The sequence below is a fragment of the Caretta caretta genome, chromosome 21, assembly GCF_965140235.1.
Source record: "Caretta caretta isolate rCarCar2 chromosome 21, rCarCar1.hap1, whole genome shotgun sequence".
NCBI classification, from domain to species: Eukaryota; Metazoa; Chordata; order Testudines; family Cheloniidae; genus Caretta; species Caretta caretta.
The window spans coordinates 19292762-19318109 of NC_134226.1; the positions used below are offsets into that span (position 1 = coordinate 19292762).

At 46.3% G+C, this 25348-nt stretch overlaps 1 protein-coding gene across 10 annotated transcripts in view; it reads left to right on the plus strand.

Annotated features, from left to right (window-relative positions):
- Positions 1–25348, plus strand: part of LZTR1 (leucine zipper like post translational regulator 1) — a 300011-nt gene that overhangs the window by 145131 nt on the left and 129532 nt on the right. For 8 of the 10 annotated variants that reach the window (XM_048826871.2, XM_048826873.2, XM_048826877.2 and 5 more), the window contains one exon: positions 4543–4692. The exons of the other annotated variants lie outside the window; for them this stretch is intronic. In XM_048826871.2, coding sequence (XP_048682828.1) covers positions 4543–4692 — 150 coding nt within the window. The remainder of the gene's footprint in view (positions 1–4542; positions 4693–25348) is intronic. 10 annotated transcript variants of the gene reach the window in all.

Below are 25348 nucleotides of genomic sequence, written 5' to 3' on the forward strand. Positions count from 1 at the left end.
TGACATGCTTTCTTCTGCTCACATCATGTCCCCTGCACTAGGATGGGCAGTTGGCATGAGAGTTGGATATGTTGGCATTGTCAGCAAGGGAATTCTCAGATGGCCAGCTTTAGCCAGCTTACAGCTTCAAAGGATCTGGTTCAGGGCAAGAGAATCTGGGCTACCATCCGTAGAAGAATTGTATATGGAAAAAATCTAGTATGCCATTCTTATTCTTACTTAATATAAGATCTGTAGTGAATGAGGCAAGAGAATGCAGGAACACTAACTATATTCTGCCATTGGCTGGTTCCTTTGAGGTGCAGGATTTTCCCTTCCTGTCCTTAACTCTTATGGTCGGTTACTGTGTGTAGTTGGTACAGTCCACCCAAGGACAGTTTCATTGCTAAATGATATAATCTCAGTATCTAGTGGAGAAAATAAATAAGGAAGTGTTATTTACTCCTTATAACATCATAGAATCATAGAATATCAGGGTTGGAAGGGACCTCAGGAGGTCATCTAGTCCAACCCCCTGCTCAAAGCAGGACAGATCCCCGACTAAATCATCCCAACCAGGGATGAACACATGGACTAGGGGGTCACCAAATGAAATTAATAGGCAGCAGGTTTAAAACAAACAAAAGGAAGTATTTTTTCACACAATGCACAGTCAACCTGTGGAACTCCTTGCCAGAGGATGTTGTGAAGGCCGAGACTATAACAGGGTTAAAAAAAGAACTAGTTAAGTTTAATGGAGGATAGGTCCATCAATGGTTATTAACCAGGATGGGCAGGGATGGTGTCCCTAGCCTCTGTTTGCCAGAAGCTGGGAATGGGCGAGAGGGGATGGATCACTTGGTGATTGCCTGTTCTGTTCATTCTGTCCGGGGCACATGGCACTGGCCACTATCAGAAGACAGAATGTTGGGCTAGATGGACCTTTGGTCTGACGTAGTATGGCTGTCCTTATATTCTTATATGGATAATATAAAAATATTGAAACCAACATAACAACCAGGCAGAACATGAGATAATAGCCTAACTAATACCAAAAAGAAAAGGAGTACTTGTGGCACATTAGAGACTAACCAATTTATTTGAGCATAAGCTTTCGTGAGCTACAGCTCACTTCATCGGATGCATACTGTGGAAAGTGTAGAAGATCTTTTTATATACACACAAAGCATGAAAAAATACCTCCTCCCATCCCACTCTCCTGCTGGTAATAGCTTATCTAAAGTGATCACTCACCTTACAATGTGTATGATAATCAAGTTGGGCCATTTCCAGCACAAATCCAGGTTTTCTCACCCCCCCCCCCCCACACACACAAACCCACTCTCCTGCTGGTAATAGCTTATCTAAAGTGACCACTCTCCTTACAATGTGTATGATAATCAAGGTGGGCCATTTCCAGCATAAATCCGGGGTTTAACAAGAACGTCCGGGTGCGGGGGGTAGGAAAAAACAAGGGGAAATAGGTTACCTTGCATAATGACTTAGCCACTCCCAGTCTCTATTCAAGCCTAAGTTAATTGTATCAAATTTGCAAATGAATTCCAATTCAACAGTTTCTCGCTGGAGTCTGGATTTAAAGTTTTTTGTTGTAATATCACAACTTTCATGTCTGTAATCGCGTGACCAGAGAGATTGAAGTGTTCTCCGACTGGTTTATGAATGTTATAATTCTTGACATCTGATTTGTGTCCATTTGTTCTTTTACGTAGAGACTGTCCAGTTTGACCAATGTACATGGCAGAAGGGCATTGCTGGCACATGATGGCATATATCACATTGGTGGATGTGCAGGAGAACGAGCCTCTGATAGTGTGGCTGATGTTATTAGGCCCTGTGATGGTGTCCCCTGAATAGATATGTGGGCACAGTTGGCAACAGGCTTTGTAGCAAGGATAGGTTCCTGGGTTAGTGGTTCTGTTGTGTGGTATGTGGTTGCTGGTGTGTTGCTTCAGGTTGGGGGGCTGTCTGTAGGCAAGGACTGGCCTGTCTCCCAAGATTTGTGAGAGTGTTGGGTCATCCTTCAGGATAGGTTGTAGATCCTTAATAATGCGTTGGAGGGGTTTTACTTGGGGGCTGAAGGTGACGGCTAGTAGCGTTCTGTTATTTTCTTTGTTCGGCCTGTCCTGTAGTAGGAGACTTCTGGGAACTCTTCTGGCTCTATCAATCTGTTTCTTCACTTCCGCAGGTGGGTATTGTAGTTGTAAGAATGCTTGATAGAGCTCTTGTAGGTGTTTGTCTCTGTCTGAGGGGTTGGAGCAAATGCGGTTGTATCGCAGAGCTTGGCAGTAGACAATGGATCGACTGGTGTGGTCAGAGTGAAAGCTGGAGGCATGTAGGTAGGAATAGCGGTCAGAAGGTTTCTGGTATAGGGTGGTGTTTATGTGACCATCGTTTATTAGCACTGTAGTGTCCAGGAAGTGGATCTCTTGTGTGGACTGGACCAGGCTAAGGTTGACGGTGGGATGGAAATTGTTGAAATCATGGTGGAATTCCTCAAGGGCTTCTTTTCCATGGGTCCAGATGATGAAGATGTCATCAATATAGCGCAAGTAGAGTAGGGGTGTTAGGGGATGAGAGTTGAGGAAGCGGTGTTCTAAGTCAGCCATAAAAATGTTGGCATACTGTGTGGCCATGCGGGTACCCATAGCAGTGTCGCTGATCTGAAGGTATACATTGTCCCCAAATGTAAAATAGTTATGGGTAAGGACAAAGTCACAAAGTTTAGCCACCAGGTTAGCCGTGACATTATCGGGGATAGTGTTCTTGACGGCTTGAAGTCCATCTTTGTGTGGAACGTTAGTGTAGAGGGCTTCTACATCCATAGTGGCTAGGATGGTGTTATCAGGAAGATCACCGATGGATTGTAGTTTCCTCAGGAAGTCAGTGGTGTCTCAAAGGTAGCTGGGAGTGCTGCTAAGAAAATATAATCTCACTGTCAAAGGTTGCTGAAAAAGAGAAATGAGAAGATAATCAAATAGCTCTATACTCCTCCTAGAATCAGAGGTGTTGTAAGAAGTGCAAAGGAGTTACAATCTGGCCATTGCTGGGGCCAGCTGAGAGTTGGCCTGTGGTGAGGGAGGGTGACTCTCATCTGGCAGAAAGCTGGCATAATCAGTGGCTGCATCAACTACCCCACCACATACCGTGGCATTAGTGGTTTGGGGGCACCTTGGGTGGGAGACTGCTGCTCTTCACCAGTTTTCAACTACAGAATAGTCTCTTGGGGGAACGTAGCCAGCTTGACTAAAGTTAGAACAGTTCCACCTGCTCCAAGCCACCCTGTATATCAGGAGTCATAGAATCATAGAATATCAGGGTTGGAAGAGACCTCAGGAGGTCATCTAGTCCAATCCCTTGCTCAAAGCAGGATACTACCACTACCAACTCCTTGTTGGGCTGCTCCCCACTCTCCTACGCTAAGCAGATCATGGTGCAGGGGAGAATCTGGCCCAAACAATCAAAATGCCTGACAAATATCACCTCGCTACCCACTCTGTTTATTCTGCAGTTTACTGCTGCATACTTTAAATAAAGCCCTCAGTTTGGTCATGCAGAACAATGGGCAGAGGATGTAAGGCAACATAATTTAAGGCTGTGATCCACAGAAGTACTTAGGAGTTACAATACCTAACCCGTAGGCTGGCTAGTGCATTGGTTCTCAAACTTATTTGGTGGGGCCTCCCTTCTTAGAATATCCAGCAGCATGGTGGTTAGGCACTGATGTGGGCAACCTGCTCCAAATTCCTGCCCCAAATGAGGCAAAGAGAGATTTGAACTTGGGTCTCCCAGATCCTGCGTGAGCTCCCTAACCAGCGGGGAAGACACACATACATCTGTTGAAAAATTCTTGACTTGCTCACACCTAGTTGTCTTTTTCTTAGGTTGTTGGTGTTCTGGAACGGGCTCCACGGGAAATCAGCACTCCCTTGCCTAGTTTGGGAATCCTACTCTGGGGCCCCTAGGGCTCCAGCTGGAGCTTTGTGAATGCTGCCTGGCAGAAAATTAGGGCATGTTTTCATCAATGCAGCTGTTCCCATATAGTGTGCCTGATGAAGATGCGCTGAGTCGGCAGGAGAGCCCTCTCCCGTCAACGTAATTACTCCACCTCAACGGGAGGCTGAAGCTATGTCGGTGGGAGAGCATCTTTAGTGGTAGTGTAGGCAAGCCCTTAGACACCTTAGTGTTTGGCAGCAACTGCACTGTGTTTTTGAGAATGTCACAGTGATGCCTAAATTGTTCTTAAAGATGCAGAAAGGAGCCTAAATACCTTTGTGTATGTTGCGTTAAATGTTTGAAATTCTAATCATGAGGTAGGTCTGTTATCGCAGAGAGCAAATGAAGAATAAATATTATTTGTTGATAAAAAACTAGTAGGCCTGGATCAGGACTATATCGTTGTCAATGGGCTGATTTTGAAAGTTTTTTATGTGTGAGTCTGACGTTTCAGACCCTCAGCCATAGAAGGACTCCTGGTCTTTGTCCAGCTTCTCATGCATCCCATCTATACTTTTACACATTGTTATTTTTAAATCTTGTAACCAGGTGGCCCATCCAGAAGTTGCTGAGAGAGTAGCTGCCCCAGAAGATGCTCCTTCCTTCTCAGAAGAACGTGGTTTAAAAAAATCTCGAGATGTATTTGGTTTAGATTTCGGCATAACAACAGTTAAACAACAGCCCACTGCAGACTCTGAGGTAACTAGAGTGCACGTGAAAAATGAAATACTGCAAACTAAATTCCACTCCAGTAGAGAGAGAACTAGGCCTTTCCATTTTCTCTTTTCAGCTTTTTCCTTCTTTCTTTGAAAACTAACTTGATCCATTTTGCTTCTCAGTTGTAAACCATGAATTTAGAAGCTTAAAGAGATTTTCTCTGCATATGTTTTAAATCAGTTTAGTGAAACTAGTGCAGACTCCTGCATGGATGCTCTCAATTGAATTTAACCCTGATTTATACTGGTTCACTTTAAATACTTAAGGCATTCACTTCAGCTAAATGATGTAAACTAGGTTTAAATCAAATTAAGTGCCTCCACCTGGAGATTTGGACAGGTTTAACTTCATTGATTGTAACACACATAGATGCTCTACTTTTCAACCCATCGAATTCAAATGTGGGGATTGTTGTATTAATTTAGATGGAATAACTTTAAATAGTATTAAAAAAAGGTCAGGGGTTTGGCGTACAGAGGCTTCAGCCTGCTCGGTCCGATGGCAAACATACTGTTAAACATCCTTTTAACCTTTTATTAAAGTTACAGAAAAGAAGAAAAAACAGTTAAAGCCTTTGACATGTAAAGTATTAAGTAAGGCTTTTATTTTAACAACATCCGCTATTCCCTTTCCCTGGAGACTGTTTTAGCAGGAATCCCCCCACCCCTCCAACCTGCTGCCCCATTTGACAGCCTCAAAGATGGTAATTTGTGATCGCAGGAGGTGTTTGGGATTCAACTGGAGCCAGTAGGGGTTTTGATGTCATCTGGGTCCCTCTCTCTCTGGCCTCTTCTGGTCAGGATACCTCTCAGGATCAGGAAGGTGAAGGCCCAAGGTCCCAGGAAACAATGGGGGTGGCAACCATGATGGCACCTTGCTCTAGTAGCCTCTGTCTGTCCTTCCAATTTGTTCATTCATACTTTTTTCACAACATCTTTTTTTAAGGACCCATAAAGGGAGTGGAATCCCCCCCCTTTCATTATTTTGTCCACCAATTACCTCATATATCTTACAGACCAATTTTGGCTCATTATCTTCTAGCTCTATGTCCCTTTATTTTGAAAAGCATAATTTTAAAACAGTCTTTGAATCTTATTGATTTGGCTTTTTGGTTTAGACTAATTTAGTTATTTTTGTTTCTTTTTTGTGCTTTTTTCCATCAACATTTGTTATTATAGTTTATTATAACATCTTTTGAATGTTTACGTTCTTTTTATAGTTGTCACAATGTGACTGTAATCTCAACTGCGTGGATGGCTCATGGAGAGAGAGGCTATATTGAATGTAGGCAGAACCCAAATCTGTATAGGGCTTTATACATCAAATCAGTACCTTGATCAGCACCGTGGAGAGAATTGGTAACTAGTATAGTCTAGACAGCACATGTGGAGTTTGTTCTGTTCACAAGAAGCACCCAAATGTAAAAGTGTTGCTGCATTTTACAGTAGCTGAATTATGCAGATGATGTTCAGAGTAGCCGCAGCAGGGTATAGCAATAATCCGTCCTGGAGATAAAAAGGCAGAAATGACTGCGGAAGTCTGCATGTGAGAGCAAAAGTCTCAACCAAGAGCTAAAGGAGCTCCAAATTGTAAATCTGATTAACAATAAGCAGGCAAACGACTTTAACAGATGGAGCAAGGATTACAGCAGCCATCTCCTCTAGAGGGTTCTCCTGAACTACCAAGATCAATGTGCTGTGCCTGGGTGGAACTTCAGACACTGTTTCATCCAGATCCCTATCTCGGTCAGGCTCAGGCTCTAAGTGAGGAAGATCACAGTGATTAGATTGAGTGAAAATGAGACCTAGAGCTGACAGGTGCCACCATGCTGATGGTGCTGCAACTTCACTGTCTTCCTCATCAGCCCCCTGTGCACTCTGAATGAGAAGAGTGATAGTAGAACCCTGCAATATCATGTACAGGAGAGCCAGTGAGGTGGGTGAACAGTCAAGAAAACTACGCTCTGGGATTTTCCTAGGGGAAAGATGAAGTCATTCAAATGTGATTCCATCCATCATGGCCAGATCAAGTCCCTGTCCGCATCCTGCTCCAGGCATGCCTTCTGGCCCCAGGCAGGGGGTGGGGGGCATGGACAGGGATAAGGGGGGCTTGACCCTCAAAAATTTGGGGACCACTAAGCAAAAGATATCATTATATTAGCTGGTCAAAGGAGACAGCTGTTACCTTTTGAGACCAACCACTACAGGAGGTCATACACCGCAGTAAGTAGTGGGTTCCCTGTACAGGAGTAGCCCCATTTTACAGGCAGCAAATGTATCTTTTAGACCAGATCTGCACTACAAACCTTTACTGGCTTAGCTGTGTTGGTCAGGATGTGTAGAGGTATGATCTTGGCCTAACAGCTGCACTTTTAAAAGCCCATAGTGTAGACACAGTTATATCAGTGAAACTGCACTGTTGTCTGTGTAGTTTATTTCACTCAGGGCGTGGGCTGGAATAAGCTATACTGCCATAAGCACAGTTTTGCTGATTTCAGCTGTTTTCACAGTAGCAGTGCTTTGCCAGTGTAGTATACCAGCATAGCTACACTAGCAAAGTGCTCCTAGTTAGACCTGGACTTAAAGTTTTATGCTTGTCACACTGTCTGAAGTGGCTTACGAGAAGAGTGAGGGGCGATTTAATAGCAGCCTTCAACTACCTGAAGGGGGGTTCCAAAGAGGATGGAGCTAGGTTCTTTTCAGTGGTGGCAGATGACACAACAAGCAGCAGTGGTTTCAAGTTGCAGTGGAGGAGGTCTAGGTTGGATATTAAGAAAAACTATTTCACTAGAAGGGTGGTGAAACACTGGAATGGGTTTCCTAGGGAGGTGGCAGTATCTCCATCCTTAGAGGTTTTTAAGTCCTGGCTTGACAAAGCCCTGGCTGGGATGATTTAGTAGCGGTTGGTCCTGCTTTGAGCAGAGGCTTGGACTAGATGACCTCCTGAGGTCTCTTCCAACTCTAATCTTCTATGATTCTATGTGAGTGCCTACCTCAGGGCAGACTATCAAAAACAGACCCAGATACCCCAAACTGCTGGTGTGTTCTATAATTAGATTTCACCAAGCCAGTAACAAATGTGAACTTCTGGATTATCATCATGGAGCCCCCCTTCAGGCAGGCTAGTCCCTGGCTCCGCCCCTTCCGCACCCCCCGCTTGCATCCAGAGCCCCGAGACACCCTGCCTCTCCCTCATGGCCACAGCCACGAGTGCCCCCCCCCCCCCGCCCAAAGGAGCCCCGGGCCAGCCGAAGCCCTGAGCATCCCCTCCAACCTGCTTGGAAGAGCCCTGGGCCAGCCACACCCACGCCTCCCCTCCCCAGACCCTAAGCTGCCATGGGGAAAAGCATCTCACTCTCGTCCGAAGAAGCTTTTCATATGCCCCAGGCAGGTTCTGGGGCAGCTGAGGAGGCGGTATTTGCTACTCAGTTTCCTGGGTTCATCAGTAATCTCTCTCAAGTCTGCTGTCCATGATCATTATAACAGTCTTACCTTAGGTTTCAGAGTAACAGCCGTGTTAGTCTGTCTTCTCAAAAAGAAAAGGAGTACTTGTGGCACCTTAGAGACTAACCAATTTATTTGAGCATGAGCTTTCGTGAGCTACAGCTCACTTCATCGGATGCATACCGTGGAAACTTGGATTTAAACTTGGAGAGTGGTCAGTTTGGATGAGCTATTACCAGCAGGAGAGTGAGTTTGTGTGTGTATGGGGGTGGGGGGGTGAGAAAACCTGGATTTGTGCTGGAAATGGCCCACCTTGATTATCATGCACATTGTAGGGAGAGTGGTCACTTTGGATGAGCTATTACCAGCAGAATAGTGAGTTTGTGTGTGTGGTTTTTGGGAGGGGGGTGAGAGAACCTGGATTTGTGCAGGAAATGGCCCAACTTGATTATCATGCACATTGTGTAGAGAGTTGTCACTTTGAATGGGCTATCACCAGCAGGAGAGTGAATTTGTGTGGGGGGGTGGAGGGTGAGAAAACCTGGATTTGTGCTGGAAATGGCCCAACTTGATGATCACTTTAGATAAGCTATTACCAGCAGGACAGTGGGGTGGGAGGAGGTATTGTTTCATATTCTCTGTGTGTATATAAAGTCTGCTGCAGTTTCCACGGTATGCATCCGATGAAGTGAGCTGTAGCTCACGAAAGCTCATGCTCAAATAAATTGGTTAGTCTCTAAGGTGCCACAAGTACTCCTTTAGTCTTACCTTAGACTCTCCAGGCTATCTTGCCACCCAGACAAACTGGACTTAGTGATAACATTTACACCAAAATCACACCATATGCATGTTGCTTCCAGTCCCAAGAGACCAGTCACTTACCCTAGATCAGTTGGTACCCTAGATCTTACCTCAAAGACATCATCTGTGGCCAATCCTGTAATAAACTATCTAAAGGCTTATTAACTAGGAAAAAGAACTGAGAGTTTTTTACAAGTTAAAGCAAGCTAACATAAACAGACCCATGAGGTAACCCTTGGGGAACTCTGTCTTCAGTTTGGTTTCACATCAACTATTTTTATTTCCCTCTTCCACCATTCAGAGGGATGAGACCAGGCCTTTTGCACGTACTTCTCCATGGGTAGATAGGGCAGTTAACAAAGCTTTTGTCTTATAATGGCTCACTTAAATTTTTGATAGTCCTCCTGGATGGATGGGGGGGACAATTCCCGTGCTTGGGTTCACAAGTTCAGAGCAAACAGTTTCGAACACATATTTTTTTATAGCATGCAATACAGACATTGCAAGTGAGATTACTGCATGCAGCAACTTAGAAGCATTTCCTAGAGTCTAAACACGGAATACATTCTTATAAGACTAAACACCTGTTTTGAGCAAAACTAACATAGAGGTGAACAGGTCTGGTCTCCAGTTATAAATTTGTCAGTTCTTAGTGAATGTCTGCAGTTTGGGCAAGAGCTGGCACCTGGTCACACACTGCTGCTTATCACTGTAGTGTCTGAGCCCAATTCTCATGGTAGCATCCAACTTTCTAAGAGGAGTTGGCTGAATGGTGGAGAATGGAGAGCAGAGTTCTATTCCCAGCTTGTGTAAACTGTGAAACCTTTTTCAATAAGAAGGGTTATGAAGGACACAAAGTTATTAACATCAGTTAATAGAAGAGAGTATAGAACAGATGGTTTCCAGTTCCCAGGATAGTGCATCATTTCCCGTTCCAAGGGTGAGGCACGGGGTGGGTGGTAGCAGCAGGAGGACAAAGATCTGTTTGTGGATGATCTGGGAGTTATGTGTTCCCTGTAAGCTGTGGGCAGGAGAGATTCAAGTGCCACCTAGCTGATTAGCAGAGCCCCTCCCACCACGTTGCTTCATCCTGCAGCTACTCCTGGGACCCTCCTGATGCAGAGTGGGGACAGAGGGGAGGAGGGTGCTGATGTCAGGGTGTCCCTCTCCCTCTGCCCCTGTACCCTATCTCCGCAAAGCAGGGCAGAGGGGACAGCTGGCTCAGGAGGACTCGGAGATGCTGAGGTCTGAATGAATCATAGAATCATAGAATCATAGAATATAAGGGTTGGAAGGGACCCCAGAAGGTCATCTAGTCCAACCCCCTGCTCAAAGCAGGACCAATTCCCAGTTAAATCATCCCAGCCAGGGCTTTGTCAAGCCTGACCTTAAAAACCTCTAAGGAAGGAGATTTTACCACCTCCCTAGGTAACGCATTCCAGTGTTTCACCACCCTCATAGTGAAAAAGTTTTTCCTAATATCCAATCTAAACCTCCCCCACTGCAGCTTGAGACCATTACTCCTCGTTCTGTCATCTGATACCATTGAGAACAGTCTAGAGCCATCCTCTTTGGAACCCCCTTTCAGGTAGTTGAAAACAGCTATCAAATCCCCCCTCATTCTTCTCTTCTGCAGGCTAAACAATCCCAGCTCCCTCAGCCTCTCCTCATAACTCATGTGTTCCAGACCCCTAATCATTTTTGTTGCCCTTCGCTGGACTCTCTCCAATTTATCCACATCCTTCTTGAAGTGTGGGGCCCAAAACTGGACACAGTACTCCAGATGAGGCCTCACCAATGTCGAATAGAGGGGAACGATCACGTCCCTCGATCTGCTCGCTATGCCCCTACTTATACATCCCAAAATGCCATTGGCCTTCTTGGCAACAAGGGCACACTGCTGACTCATATCCAGCTTCTCGTCCACTGTCACCCCTAGGTCCTTTTCCGCAGAACTGCTGCCTAGCCATTCGGTCCCTAGTCTGTAGCTGTGCATTGGGTTCTTCCATCCTAAGTGCAGGACCCTGCACTTATCCTTATTGAACCTCATCAGATTTCTTTTGGCCCAATCCTCCAATTTGTCTAGGTCCTTCTGTATCCTATCCCTCCCCTCCAGCGTATCTACCACTCCTCCCAGTTTAGTATCATCCGCAAATTTGCTGAGAGTGCAATCCACACCATCCTCCAGATCATTTATGAAGATATTGAACAAAACCGGCCCCAGGACCGACCCTTGGGGCACTCCACTTGATACCGGCTGCCAACTAGACATGGAGCCATTGATCACTACCCGTTGAGCCCGACAATCTAGCCAGCTTTCTACCCACCTTGTAGTGCAATGGTGAGTGGCTGCGTGCCTTTCTTAAAGAGACAGTGCACTGGTTTCTGAGATTTCCCCAGCAGCCAGCTCTGTCTCTCTCTCCCTCCCCCTGCCCATGTACCCTATCTCTGCAGAGCCAGGGAGGGGAGACAACTGGGCTCAGGACAGAGCAGGAGAGCTTTCAGTGAGTGTCTTAAAGAGACAGCTCTCTCTCTCTCTCTCTCTCTGTATCACACAGTCATCTCCCAACACATACTTTTATTATTGTTGTTTCTTCTTGGTACTTCCTGCAATGCACATATATTCTCTGTTATTTTATTCTTTCAAAGTGTGTTATTTTAGTGTTTTGACTTGTCTATGCATTTAATAATTTTTATTTCTCTTACACGTAAATTTAATTCTTTGAGTAGTGAGTTCTAAAATGCCTAACCTGTCCTGGCTGGAGTAATAATCCCTATGGTAACTTTTAAAAAATATATATTATATCTAGGTTTTTTGTTTCTGCTGGTGGCGCACAAAGGTATGTGCATGTAACAAAATTTATTCTGCACATGGATGGAGAAAATTAGAGGGAACACTGCCCAGCACCCATTGAAAGTCAGTAGGAGTTGGGTGCCTAATTCCTTTAACCCTTTTTTGAAAATCCCAGCATGTGTGTGTGGACGTGTGAAGTGAAGCATTAGGGCAATGCATTTGCAGTGTTATAGAATGTAGGGATATAGGGAGGGATATAGGAAGCAAGTCAAAAATAAGCTGTGCTGTGTGAAAAAGAGTCAGGAAATGGCAGCGTAGAAAATGACCACATCTGAGTGGATTTTGGTGTGGACAGTAAAGGGCATCTCTGACCTCATTTCAAATTGTAACGCCCTACTGCAAACAATAAAGAGTGCAAGAAGATTGTATAGTGGAAAGTGTCAGGCAACCTTAACATAGGGGTCTGTGCTTCTCCCCCTATAAACCAGACCCAAAACCATAATGAAAAGAATAGTCAAGATAAATTGGAGGACTGCAATAGATTCCAGGAAGTTCCCCAAAATGGCAGATTAGCTACTGCTTGGGAGACCTGGGTTCATGTGCCTGCTCTGCCACAGGCTTCTTGTGAAATCTTGAGCAACTCACCTAACCTCTTCGTCCCTCAGTTCCCCATCTGTGGAATGGGGATAATAGCACTGCCCTGCCTCACAGGAGTGTGTGAGGGTAAATATATTAAAGATTATGAGGTGCTCAGATACTTTGGTAATGGGAGCAAGAGGAGTAGCTAAGATAGATGTAGTAGTTGGCCAGACTATCAGCATCAAGATATGGGGTCAGATTCTCAGTTGGTGTGAATTGGCATAGTTCCATTGAAGTCAGTGGAACTCCACAACCTGGGGATGTGGGCTGTAGTTTCTTGAGCAAAGCTACGACAGCCATGTGAGTGATGCATTTGCCTTCCCATAAGGAGATTCTAATAATGTCAACCAATAATAGTTCCATTAGTTACTTTTAGTAGAAAGCTATGGGAACACCTTGAAGATTGTAATCTGTGCCTCACCATCTCAGTGAGCAACACTATCCAAAACTTGTGTACAGAAGACGTGTTTGCTCACTTCCCACAAGAGTTCTGCACTCATACACATGAGTAATGTGTTTTGAATCTACTCAGTCTTACACATGAAGTCTCAAACTAAGACAGTACTAGGTATCTCTCTGAATGGATGGCATGTATTAGCCAGGCTGTTCATACTCTGGAATAGTTTTGCAGATTGGGACTTAATGGACACTACAGTGGAAGAAAATATACCCTTTCTGGTCTTCACCACTGTCTTGGCATAGGACCTAAAAAACTTCTCCATGTTGCAGTTGTTAAAACTCAATTTAAACAAGGTGTTGTTGGCATGAGATGACCTGTACTTACTGAGAGTTCCACCACACCTCACAGTGTTCAAACCAGCCAATGTATGACACAAGCAGTCAAACTGTGTGAAAACTGACAAGAAAACACCTATGTTTTGTTGCACATTTCATCCTAATTGACAGATTATAATAGCCTTTAAATATAAAACCTAGAAAGGACATTTTTTCACTGTGAGAATTAAGTAAGCCATTTTTTAAAATGCAAACGGGAAAGAAAACTCTGTTATGTACAACCATAGGACCCCCCAGGATTGAACCCTTATCCTTCAAGTCCCCAACTCAGACCACTACTAGCTGTTATCCTAAACTAGTCGCTGGAGGGTGGCATGATACACCCTTTTCCAGTGATACCCGATTACTTGCTAGACAGTAAAATTTGAGAATCAGAATTTCTGAATTAGAAGATAAAAATGGCCATAGTGGGTCAGACCAATGGGCCACCTAGCCCAGTGCCCTTTCTTTTGACAGTGACCGATGTCAAATGCTTCAGAGGGAATGAACAGAACAGGGCAATTTATCATGGGATCTATACCCCGTCATCCAGTCTCAGGTTCTGGTAGTCAGAGGTTTAGGGATACCCAGAGCACAGGGTGTCTTGGCTAATAGTCACTGATGGACCTATCCTCCATGAATTTATCTAATTCTTTTTTGAACCCAGTTAAAATTTTGGCCTTCACAACTTCCCCTGGAACTGAGTTCCCTAGGTGAAGTTCCCTCTTAGCTCCATGGCCGCGCAGCAGCCCATCAAATGCCGCCCAGGTGCTCCGCGCTGTGGTGGAGAGAGATGATTCTCCCATTCGCTGGCCCCAACCCAGCTCTGCCCTGGACCTGCCGCTATTGGGGGAGAGGCATCTCTCCCGCAGCCCCAGCCCAGCCCCAACCCTGCCGCAGCTGGATGAGAAGCGGCCCTCCCCTGGCCCCAACCCAGCCAGAGCTGCCGGGGGAGAGGCACCTCTCCCGAGGCCCCAGCCCAGCCCAGCCTGGACCTGCCACAGATGGGGGAGAGGCACCCCTCCCCCGGCCGCAACTCAGCTCAGCCCCAGACCTACTGTGGCTGGGGAGAGGTGCCTCTCCTGAGGCTCCTGTGCAGCCCCGGACCTACCACGGATGGGGGAGGGGTTCCCCTCCCCCGGCCCCAACACAGCCAGAGCTGCTGTGCCCGGGGGAGAGGTGCTTCTCCTATGGACCCAACCCAGCCCAGCCTGGACCTGCTGCAGCTGGAGGAGAGGCGCCTCTCCCATGGCCCTACCCCAAGCCAGCCCTGGATTTTCCATGGATCGGGGAGCGATGCCTCTCCCCCAACCCCAGCCCTGGCCCAGACCTGCTGCAGCCGGGGGGAGAGTGCCTCTCCAGCGGCCCCAACCCAGACCAGCCCCGGATCTGCCACAGACGGAGGGGGGGCAACCCTCCCGTGGCCCCAGCCCAGACCAGCCCTGGACCTACCACAGCCCTAACCCAGCCCTGGCCCGGACCTGCCATGGATGGGGGAGAGGCGCCTCTCCCATGACCTGAACCCCGGAGCTGCCAGGTTGGGGAGAGGCACCTCTCCCCTCCCAGCACAGATGCTGCTGTGGGGAGAGAGCTGGGGGGAGTATTCTCTCCCCACCGTAGCCCTGGGGAAGCCTGCACCCTAAACCCTTCATCCCAGAGCCCACACCCCCAGCCGGAGCACTCCCCCTCCCCACCGCACTCCAACCCACTTCCCCAGCCCTGAGCCTCTTCCCAGACTCTGAACCCCTCAGCCCCAGCACGCCATGTTAATTTTGTTATATGCACCAATATGGAGGTGATGTGTGACACGTCACCTCCATATTGGTGCACATAACAAAATTCATTCTGCACAGGTGTGGGAAAAATTAGAGAGAACATTGTCCCCAACAAGACTGCAAGTTGCATAAAGAAGTATGTGCTTATGTTTGCTTTAAACCTGCTGCCTATTAATTTCATCAGGTGACCCATGGCTGTTATGTGACGGGGTAAAAACATTTCCCTATTTCCTTTCCCCACACCATTCATGATTTTATAAACCTTTATCATGTCCCCCTTAGTCATCTTTTCTAAGCCACACAGTCCCAGTCTTGTTAATCTCTCTTCATATGGAAGCTGTTTCCATAGCCCCTCAACACTCTCCCCAGGTCTCCAGAGTTGCCTATCAAAATTTATTATGACCTCCCTCCAATGACTGACCATGAATAGGAATTAATTAATTGTATGATTTTAAATCCTAGGAGTCCTTTCCCTTTCCTGGATCATAGAATCATAGAATATCAGGATTGGAAGGAACCTCAGATCATGTAGTCCAACCCCCTGCTCAAAGCAGGACCAATCCCCAACTAAATCATCCCAGACAGGGCTTTGTCACGCCTGACCTTAAAAACCTCTAAGGAAGGAGATTCCACCACCTCCCTAGGTAGCCCATTCCAGTGCTTCACCACCCTCCTAGTGAAAAAGTTTTTCCTAATATCCAACCTAAACCCACTGCAACTTGAGACTCCTTGTTCTGTCATCTGCTACCACTGAGAACAGTCTAGATCCATCTTCTTTGGAACCCCCTTTCAGGTAGTTGAAAGCAGTTATCAAATCCCCCCTCACTCTTCTCTTCTGCAGACTAAATAATCCCAGTTCCCCCAGCCTTTCCTCATAAGTCATGTTCTCCACCCCCCTAATCATTTTTGTTGCCCTCTGCTGGACTCTTTCCAATTTTTCCACATCCTTCTTGTAGTGTGGGGCCCAAAACTGGACACAGTACTCAAGATGAGGCCTCACCAGTGCCGAATAGAAGGGAATGATCACATCCCTCAATCTACTGGCAATGCTCCTACTTATACAGCCCAATATGCCTTTAGCCTTCTTGGCAACAAGGGCACACTGTTGGCTCATATCCAGCTTCTCATCCATTGTAACCTCTAGGTCCTTTTCTGCAGAACTGCTGTCTAGTCACTCGGTCCCTAGTCTGTAGCGGTGCATGGGATTCTTCCGTCCTAAGTGCAAGACTCTGCACTTGTCCTTATTGAACCTCATCAGATTTCTTTTGGACCAATCCTCTAATTTATCTAGAAAGAAAAGGAGTACTTGTGGCACCTTAGAGACTCACGAAAGCTCATGCTCAAATAAATTGGTTAGTCTCTAAGGTGCCACAAGTACTCCTTTTCTTTTTGCGAATACAGACTAACACGGCTGTTACTCTGAAACCTGTAATTTATCTAGGGCCCTCTGTATCCTATCCCTACCCTCCAGCATATCTACCTCTCCTCCCAGTTTAGTGTCATCTGCAAACTTGCTGAGGGTGCAATCCACGCCATCTTCCAGATCATTAATTAAGATATTGAACAAAACTGGCCCCAGGACCAACCCTTGGGGCATTCCGCTTGATACTGGCTGCCAACTAGACATGGAGCCATTGATCACTACCCTTTGAGCCCGATGATCTAGCCAGCTTTCTGTCTACCTTATAGTCCATTCATCCAGCCCATACTTCTTTAACTTGCTGGCAAGAATACTATGAGAGACAATATCAAAAGCTTTGCTAAAGTCAAGGAATAACACGTCCACTGCTTTCCCCTCATCCACAGAGCCAGTTATCTCATCATAGCAGGCAATTAGATTAGTCAGGCATGACTTGCCATTGGTGAATCCATGCTGACTCTTCCTGATCACTTTCCTCTCCTCTAAGTGCTTCAGAATTGATTCCTTGAGGACCTGCTCCATGATTTTTCCAGGGACTGAGGTGAGGCTGACTGCCCTGTAGTTCCCTGGATCCTCCTCCTTTCCTTTTTTAAAGATGGGCACTACATTCGCCTTTTTCCAGTTGTCCGGGACCTCCCCCGATTGCCATGAGTTTTCAAAGATAATGGCCAATGGCTCTGCAATCACATCCACCAACTCCTTTAGCACTCTCGGATGCAATGCATCCTGCCCCATGGACTTGTGCTCGTCCAGCTTTTCTAAATAGTCCTGAACCACTTCCTTCTCCACAGAAGTCTGGTCACCTCCTCCCCATGCTGTGCTGCTCAGTGGAGTAGTCTGTGAGCTGACCTTGTTCGTGATGACAGAGGCAAAAAAAGCATGGAGTACGTTAGCTTTTTTCACATCCTCTGTCACTAGGTTGCCTCCCTCATTCAGTAAGGGGCCCACACTTTCCTTGACATACCTGTAACTCTTCTTGTTACTCTTAACATCTCTTGCTAGCTGCAACTCCAAGTGTGAGTTGGCCTTCCTGATTTCACTCCTGCATGCCTGAGCAATATTTTTATACTCCTCCCTGGTCATTTGTCCAATCTTCCACTTCTTGTAAGCTTCTTTTTTGTGTTTAATATCAGCAAGGATTTCACTGTTAAGCCAAGCTGGTCACCTGCCATATTTACTGTTCTTTCTACACATGGGGATCAGTCATAGGTTCATAGATTCTAAAGCCAGAAGAGACCACTGTGATCATCTAGTCTGACTTCCTGTATAACAGAGGCCAGAGAACTTCTCTGAGTTAATTCCTGTCTGGACTAAAGTATCTCACTTCGAAACAATGTCCAATCTTGGCTTAAAAAGTGCCAGTGATGGAGAATCCCCACAACCCTTGATAGGTTGTTCCAGTGGTTGGTTATCCTCACTGTTAAAAGTGTACATCTCATTTCTAGCCTGAACTTGTCTAGCTTCAACTTCCAGTCATTGGATCTTGTTATACCTTTGCTTGCTAGATTGAAGAGCCCTCTATTATCAAACTTCTGTTCCCCATGTGAGTACTTGTAACCTGTGATCAAGTCATCTCTTAACCTTATCTTTGATAAACTAAACAGATTGAGCTTTCTGAGTCTAACTGCAGTCCTTCCCAGCTCCCCCTAGCTGCACTGTACTTCTTCCAGTCTGGACTCAGTACCTTCACAAGTCCGAAAGAAGGCTAAACTCAATACCATTGTTCCCTCTCAAACAGTGGTTTCCAAACTTGATTCACAGCTTGTTCAGGGTAAGCCCCTGGTGGGCCATGAGATGCTTTGTTTACCTGAGCATCTACAGGTCCGGCCGCTCGCAGCTCCCAGTGGCTGCAGTTCGCTCTTTCTGGCCAGTGGGAGCTGCGGGAAGCGGTGGCCCAGCCCACGCTGCTTCCTGCAGCTCCCATTGGCCAGGAACGGCAAACTGCGGCCACTGGGAGCTGCGAGCGGACATATCTGCGGATGCTCAAGTAAACAAAAAGCATCTTGTGGCCCATCAGGGGCTTACCCTGAACAAGTTGCAAACCAAGTTTGGGAACCACTGCTCTAAAAAAACAAATAAATACATCTCTTGCAATGGAAGAATGTTCATTCTTCTTTCCTGCCCTTGCCTCCTTCTTCATCTGAGCAATATGATTTTTTCTCAGGCCGATTCTTGTAAAATTACATCTTTGAACATTAAAGACAGATTAATAAATAAAGGAGAGCTCAGTTTCCCTATGCCTCAGCCCTTAGAGAATACTGGGAATGCAAAATGGCTTCAATAAGAAAAGGAAATAACCTGTCATCTAGGTCTGTGATAGGCTATAAATTACAGGTGTCAGAGTTCAGGGCAACTGCGCCTGTAGAACTTATGTGGTACATGAAGGATGCCCATTCTCGGGCTTCTGGGTCCACTGACCATCATCTCTCTTGGGTGGAGATACACATTTTTCTCCCTTCTGACACGGGTATCTCCAAGCTGAACAGTTCCCTGCCTTCACGGTGTTATTCACAGCAAAAGACAGGCTGCCTAAGCAAGCTTCTCTGGCCTTCTTTTCAGAGACTAATAACAGAGTGACAGGTTTCAGAGTAGCAGCCGTGTTAGTCTGTATTCTCAAAAAGAAAAGGAGAACTTGTGGCACCTTAGAGACTAACCAATTTATCTGAGCATAAGCTTTCGTGAGCTACAGCTCACTTCATCGAGTACACCCGATGAAGTGAGCTGTAGCTCACGAAAGCTTATGCTCAGATAAATTGGTTAGTCTCTAAGGTACCACAAGTACTCCTTTTCTAATAACAGAGTGATTGCCAACAGAGCCCTCCAAAGGAATCTCTTTTGTGGTCACAAGTTCATAATAGCCTCAGCTCAGATCTAGCACCAGTCTATGGGGCTTTAGTAGGACAATTCCTTGGTGGCAGCAGTTCAGCTTTCTTTTTTTTTTTTAATTTTCAGACACAGTTTGCTGGAAAATAAGACTTCAGAGTCCAGTTTGCAGGCAATTTGATGGGTTTATTGGGGCTAAACAAGCAAGCATATTTTGAAGCCCTTTATACCAGTTGGGCTTATTTTTGTATGCTGATAGAGTTTCTGTGTTCTTAGAATCATAGAATATCAGGGTTGGAAGGGACCCCTGAAGGTCATCTAGTCCAACCCCCTGCTCGAAGCAGGACCAATTCCCAGTTAAATCATCCCAGCCAGGGCTTTGTCAAGCCTGACCTTAAAGCCTGACTGTCGCATCGCCAGGAGGGGGGATGGCTGCAGGAGCGGACAGGAGTGGCGAGAGCACCAGCCCCGCGAGGGAGGGCCTGTCCGAGGCGACACGCTGTATCACATCGCGGCAGAGGTGCCAGGCATGTAAAGCCTGCACGGGTGCCCGAGGCTCTTTGTGCAGTGTCTGGCCCAACCGCTCCCTGTCCGCTAGCTGAAGGGTTCCGGCTTCAGGGTACCACGGTCATTGGGCACTCACCTCCTGTAGCAGGAGAGCGAGTTCTCGAGTGGGGCAGTCATGCTGAGCCTTACGCAGCAAATACTGTAACTAATTAGGGTGTTGCACTTGCAAAGCAGAGAGGGAGCTTCCCATACTTACCACAATGAAAAATACTCACCGGGATCCGCGAAGCGGATGAGTGACGCGTCTGAAACCCTTGCCGTGCGAGGTGAGTGCTGAGGGCCCCACGTTTGGGCGCCAGTTGTTGCGGTTCAATGACAAGACAGCACAAAGCTTTAAGCAAGCAAACAGGCTGGTCTGCCAACGGACTGGGCCTGTCAGCTTTCCACCCTCTCCTTTATTCTTTCTCTCTCCCCGCGCATTACATTCTCCAACAGATAAAAGGAATACACTGGCTTTGTTTAACATTCTTATTTACCAATTTCTATCTCCCGCATTCCTTGCTCTCGGCCCTTGAGCCCAGTCCCACGGTTCATGTCATCTGGGCGAGATTCCAAGGTTCATGCCCTTGAGAGGAGCTGTGTGTACACTGCTCCTACACAACACTCCGGGTGTGCCCTGAATGTTGCCAAGTGCATGAACCTTGAATGAATCCTACAATAGTGGAACAAGGATAGCTGCCTGCATAGATTTTTCAAGAGAGCTTCCCCTAAGATTTTTAACCTTGCAGGATTGCTCAGGGCCTGAAGTCATAGAATCCTAGAATATCAGGGTTGGAAGGGACCTCAGGAGGTCATCTAGTCCAACCCCCTGCTCAAAGCAGGACCAATCCCCAATTAAATCATCCCAGCCAGGGCTTTATCAAGCCTGACCTTAAAAACCTCTAAGGAAGGAGATTCTACCACCTCCCTAGGTAACGCATTCCAGTGCTTCACCACCCTCCTAGTGAAAAAGTTTTTCCTAATATCCATCCTAAACCTCCCCCACTGCAACTTGAGATCATTCCTCCTTGTCCTGTCCTCTTCTACCACTGAGAATAGTCTAGAACCATCCTCTCTGGAACCACCTCTCAGGTAGTTGAAAGCAGCTATCAAATCCCCCCTCATTCTTCTCTTCTGCAGGCTAAACAATCCCAGTTCCCTCAGCCTCTCCTCATAAGTCATGTGTTCCATACCCCTAATCATTTTTTTGCTCTCCGCTGGACTCTCTCCAATTTATCCACATCCTTCTTGTAGTGTGGGGCCCAAAACTGGACACAGTACTCCAGATGAGGCCTCACCAATGTCGAATAGAGGGGAACAATCACGTCCCTCGATCTGCTGGAAATGCCCCTACTTATACATCCCAAAATGCCATTGGCCTTCTTGGCAACAAGGGCACATTGCTGACTCATATCCAGCTTCTCGTCCACTGTCACTCCTAGGTCCTTTTCTGCCGAACTGCTGCCGAGCCATTCGGTCCCTAGTCTGTAGTGGTGCATTGGGTTCTTCCGTCCTAAGTGCAGGACCCTGCACTTATCCTTCTTGAACCTCATCAGATTTCTTTTGGCCCAATCCTCCAATTTGTCTAGGTCCTTCTGTATCCTATCCCTCCCCTCCAGCATATCTACCACTCCTCCCAGTTTAGTATCATCCACAAATTTGCTGAGAGTGCAATCCACACCATCCTCCAGATCATTTATGAAGATATTGAACAAAACCGGCCCCAGGACCGACCCTTGGGGCACTCCACTTGATACTGGCTGCCAACTACACATGGAGCCATTGATCACTACCCGTTGAGCCCGACAATCTAGCCAGCTTTCTACCCACCTTATAGTGCATTCATCCAGCCCATACTTCCTTAACTTGCTGACAAGAATACTGTGGGAGACCGTGTCAAAAGCTTTGCTAAAGTCAAGAAACAATACATCCACTGCTTTCCCTTCATCCACAGAACCAGTAATCTCATCGTAAAAGGCGATTAGATTAGTCAGGCATGACCTTCCCTTGGTGAATCCATGCTGGCTGTTCCTGATCACCTTCCTCTCATGCAAGTGCTTCAGGATTGATTCTTTGAGGACCTGCTCCATGATTTTTCCAGGGACTGAGGTGAGGCTGACTGGCCTGTAGTTCCCAGGATCCTCCTTCTTCCCTTTTTTGAAGATTGGCACTACATTAGCCTTTTTCCAGTCATCCGGGACTTCCCCGGTTCGCCACGAGTTTTCAAAGATAATGGCTAATGGCTCTGCAATCACAGCCGCCAATTCCTTCAGCACTCTCGGATGCAACTCGTCCGGCCCCATGGACTTGTGCACATCCAGCTTTTCTAAATAGTCCCTAACCACCTCTATCTCCACAGAGGGCTGGCCATCTCTTCCCCATTTTGTGATGCCCAGCGCAGCAGTCTGGGAGCTGACCTTGTTAGTGAAGACAGAGGCAAAAAAAGCATTGAGTACATTAGCTTTTTCCACATCCTCTGTCACTAGGTTGCCTCCCTCATTCAGTAAGGGGCCCACACTTTCCTCGGCTTTCTTCTTGTTTCCAACATACCTGAAGAAACTCTTCTTGTTACTCTTGACATCTCTCGCTAGCTGCAGCTCCAGGTGAGATTTGGCCCTCCTGATTTCATTCCTACATGCCCGAGCAATATTTTTATACTCTTCCCTGGTCATATGTCCAACCTTCCACTTCTTGTAAGCTTCTTTTTTATGTTTAAGATCCGCTAGGATTTCACTATTAAGCCAAGCTGGTCGCCTGCCATATTTACTGTTCTTTCGACTCATCGGGATGGTTTGTCCCTGTAACCTCAACAGGGATTCCTTGAAATACAGCCAGCTCTCCTGGACTCCTTTCCCCTTCAAGTTAGTCCCCCAGGGGATCCTGGCCATCCATTCCCTGAGGGAGTCGAAGTCTGCTTTCCTGAAGTCCAGGGTCCGTATCCTGCTGCTTACCTTTCTTCCCTGCGTCAGGATCCTGAACTCAACCAACTCATGGTCACTGCCTCCCAGATTCCCATCCACTTTTGCTTCCCCCACTAATTCTACCCGGTTTGTGAGCAGCAGGTCAAGAAAAGCGCCCCCCCTAGTTGGCTCCTCTTCTGAAGCCCTTTACACCAATTAGGCTATTTTTATACACCGATAGAGGGTTTTTTCCCCTCCCCCAACTACTGTTTTATACACCAATAGAAACCCCTTCTTTTCCTAACTCCTAGCTCCGCACGCCAACGCACTCCCTCCCTCTTTTTGGCAAACTTAATTATACTCAGAGTTCCCCTTCCCTGGTACCACCCCTTCCAATATATGGTCATGTTTTGTTTTGGGGGGGGTCTTGGGTTTCGGGTTAAGACCACCTCTTTTGTACCTGATGTGAGGGGTAAGGAGCGGGGTTACTTGTGGTTACTTTTTTGCAGACTTTGTGTTTTTTGCTTACACCTGCCAGCTGTTTGGTTACCATAGCAACCCCTTGCTTGATTTGGTCCCCTTATCTTCTCTTAAAAAGAAAAGGAGGACTTGTGGCACCTTAGAGACTAACAAATTTATTTGAGCATAAGCTTTCATGAGCTACAGCTCACTTCATTGGATGCATTCAGTGGAAAATACAGGGGGGAGATTTATATACACAGAGAACATGAAACAATGGGTGTTATCATACACACTGTAAGGAGAGTGATCAGGTAAGCTGAGCTATTACCAGCAAAGGGGAGGGGACGGGGAAACCTTTTGTAGTGATAATCAAGGTGGGCCATTTCCAGCAGTTGACGAGAACTTCTGAGGAACAGTGGGGTAGAGGGGAATAAACATGGGAAAATAGTTTTACTTTGTGTAATGACCCATCCACTCCCAGTCTTTATTCTACAACCTATCCTGAAGGACGACCCATCACTCTCACAGATCTTGGGAGACAGGCCAGTTGTTGCTTACAGACAGCCCCCCAACCTGAATCAAATACTCATCAGCAACCACACACCACACATAGATTCACAGATATTTAGGTCAGAAGGGACCATTATGATCATCTAGTCTGACCTCCTGCACAACGCAGGCCACAGAATTTCACCCACCACTCCTGCAAAAAACCTCACACCTATATCTGTGCTATTGAAGTCCTCAAATCATAGTTTAAAGACTTCAAGGAGCAGAGAATCCTCCAGCAAGTGACCCATGCCCCATGCTACAGAGGAAGGCGAAAAACCTCCAGGGCCTCTTCCAATCTGCCCTGGAGGAAAATTCCTTCCCGACCCCAAATATGGCGATCAGCTAAACCCTGAGCATATGGGCAAGATTCATCAGACAGATACTACAGAAAATTCTTTCCACACAACAAAACCACTAACCCAGGAACCTATCCTTGCCACAAAGCCCGTTGCCAACTGTGTCCACATATCTATTCAGGGGACACCATCACAGGGCCTAATCACATCAGCCACACTATCAGAGGCTCGTTCACCTGCACATCTACCAATGTGATATATGCCATCATGTGCCAGCAATGCCCTTCTGCCACGTACATTGGCCAAACTGGACAGTCTCTATGTAAAAGAATAAATGGACACAAATCAGACGTCAAGAATTATAACATTCAAAAACCAGTTGGAGAACACTTCAATCTCTTTGGTCACTCGATTACAGACCTAGAAGTGGCAATTCTTCAACAGAAAAACTTCAAAAACAGACTCCAACGAGAGACTGCTGAATTGGAATTAATTTGCAAACTGGATACAATTAACTTAGGCTTGAATAAAGACTGGGAGTGGATGGGTCATTACACAAACTAAAACTATTTCTCCATGTTTATTTCCCCCACCTTCTCCCCCGCTGTTCCTCAGAAGTTCTTGTCAACTGCTGGAAATGGCCCACCTTGATTATCACTACAAAAGGTTTCCCCACCCCTCCCCCCTCCGCTCTGCTGCTAGTAATAGCTCACCTTACCTGATCACTCTCCTTGCAGTGTGTATGGTAACATCCATTGTTTCAATGTTCTTTGTGTATATAAATCTCCCCACTGTATTTTCCACTGAATGCATCCGATGAAGTGAGCTGTAGCTCACGAAAGCTTATGCTCAAATAAATTTGTTAGTCTCTAAGGTGCCACAAGCACCAGTTTTCTTCTTGCAGATACAGACTAACAGGGCTGCTACTCTGAAACTTATCTTCTCTTGTTACTGAAAGACAAGGCTATTAGCTTGGGGGGGAGAGGTGGTGCAGCCTTGTGCTTTTACTTACATTTTCTACTTGCTTATTCAGTCTGTTTAAATTAAAAGCAAGGCAAGAAGCAAGATTATTATTAACCAATTTATTTGAGCATAAGCTTTTGTGAGCTACAGCTCACTTCATCGGATGCATACTGTGGAAACTGCAGAAGACATTATATACACAGAGACCATGAAACAATACCTCCTCCCACCCCACTCTCCTGCTGGTAATAGCTTATCTAAAGTGATCGCTCTCCTTACAATGTCTATGATAATCAAGTTGGGCCATTTCCAGCACAAATCCAGGTTTTCTCACCCTCCGCCCTCCCACACACAAACTCACTCTCCTGCTGGTAATAGCCCATCCAAAGTGACCACTCTCTTCGCAATGTGTATGATAATCAAGGTGGGCCATTTCCTGCACAAATCCAG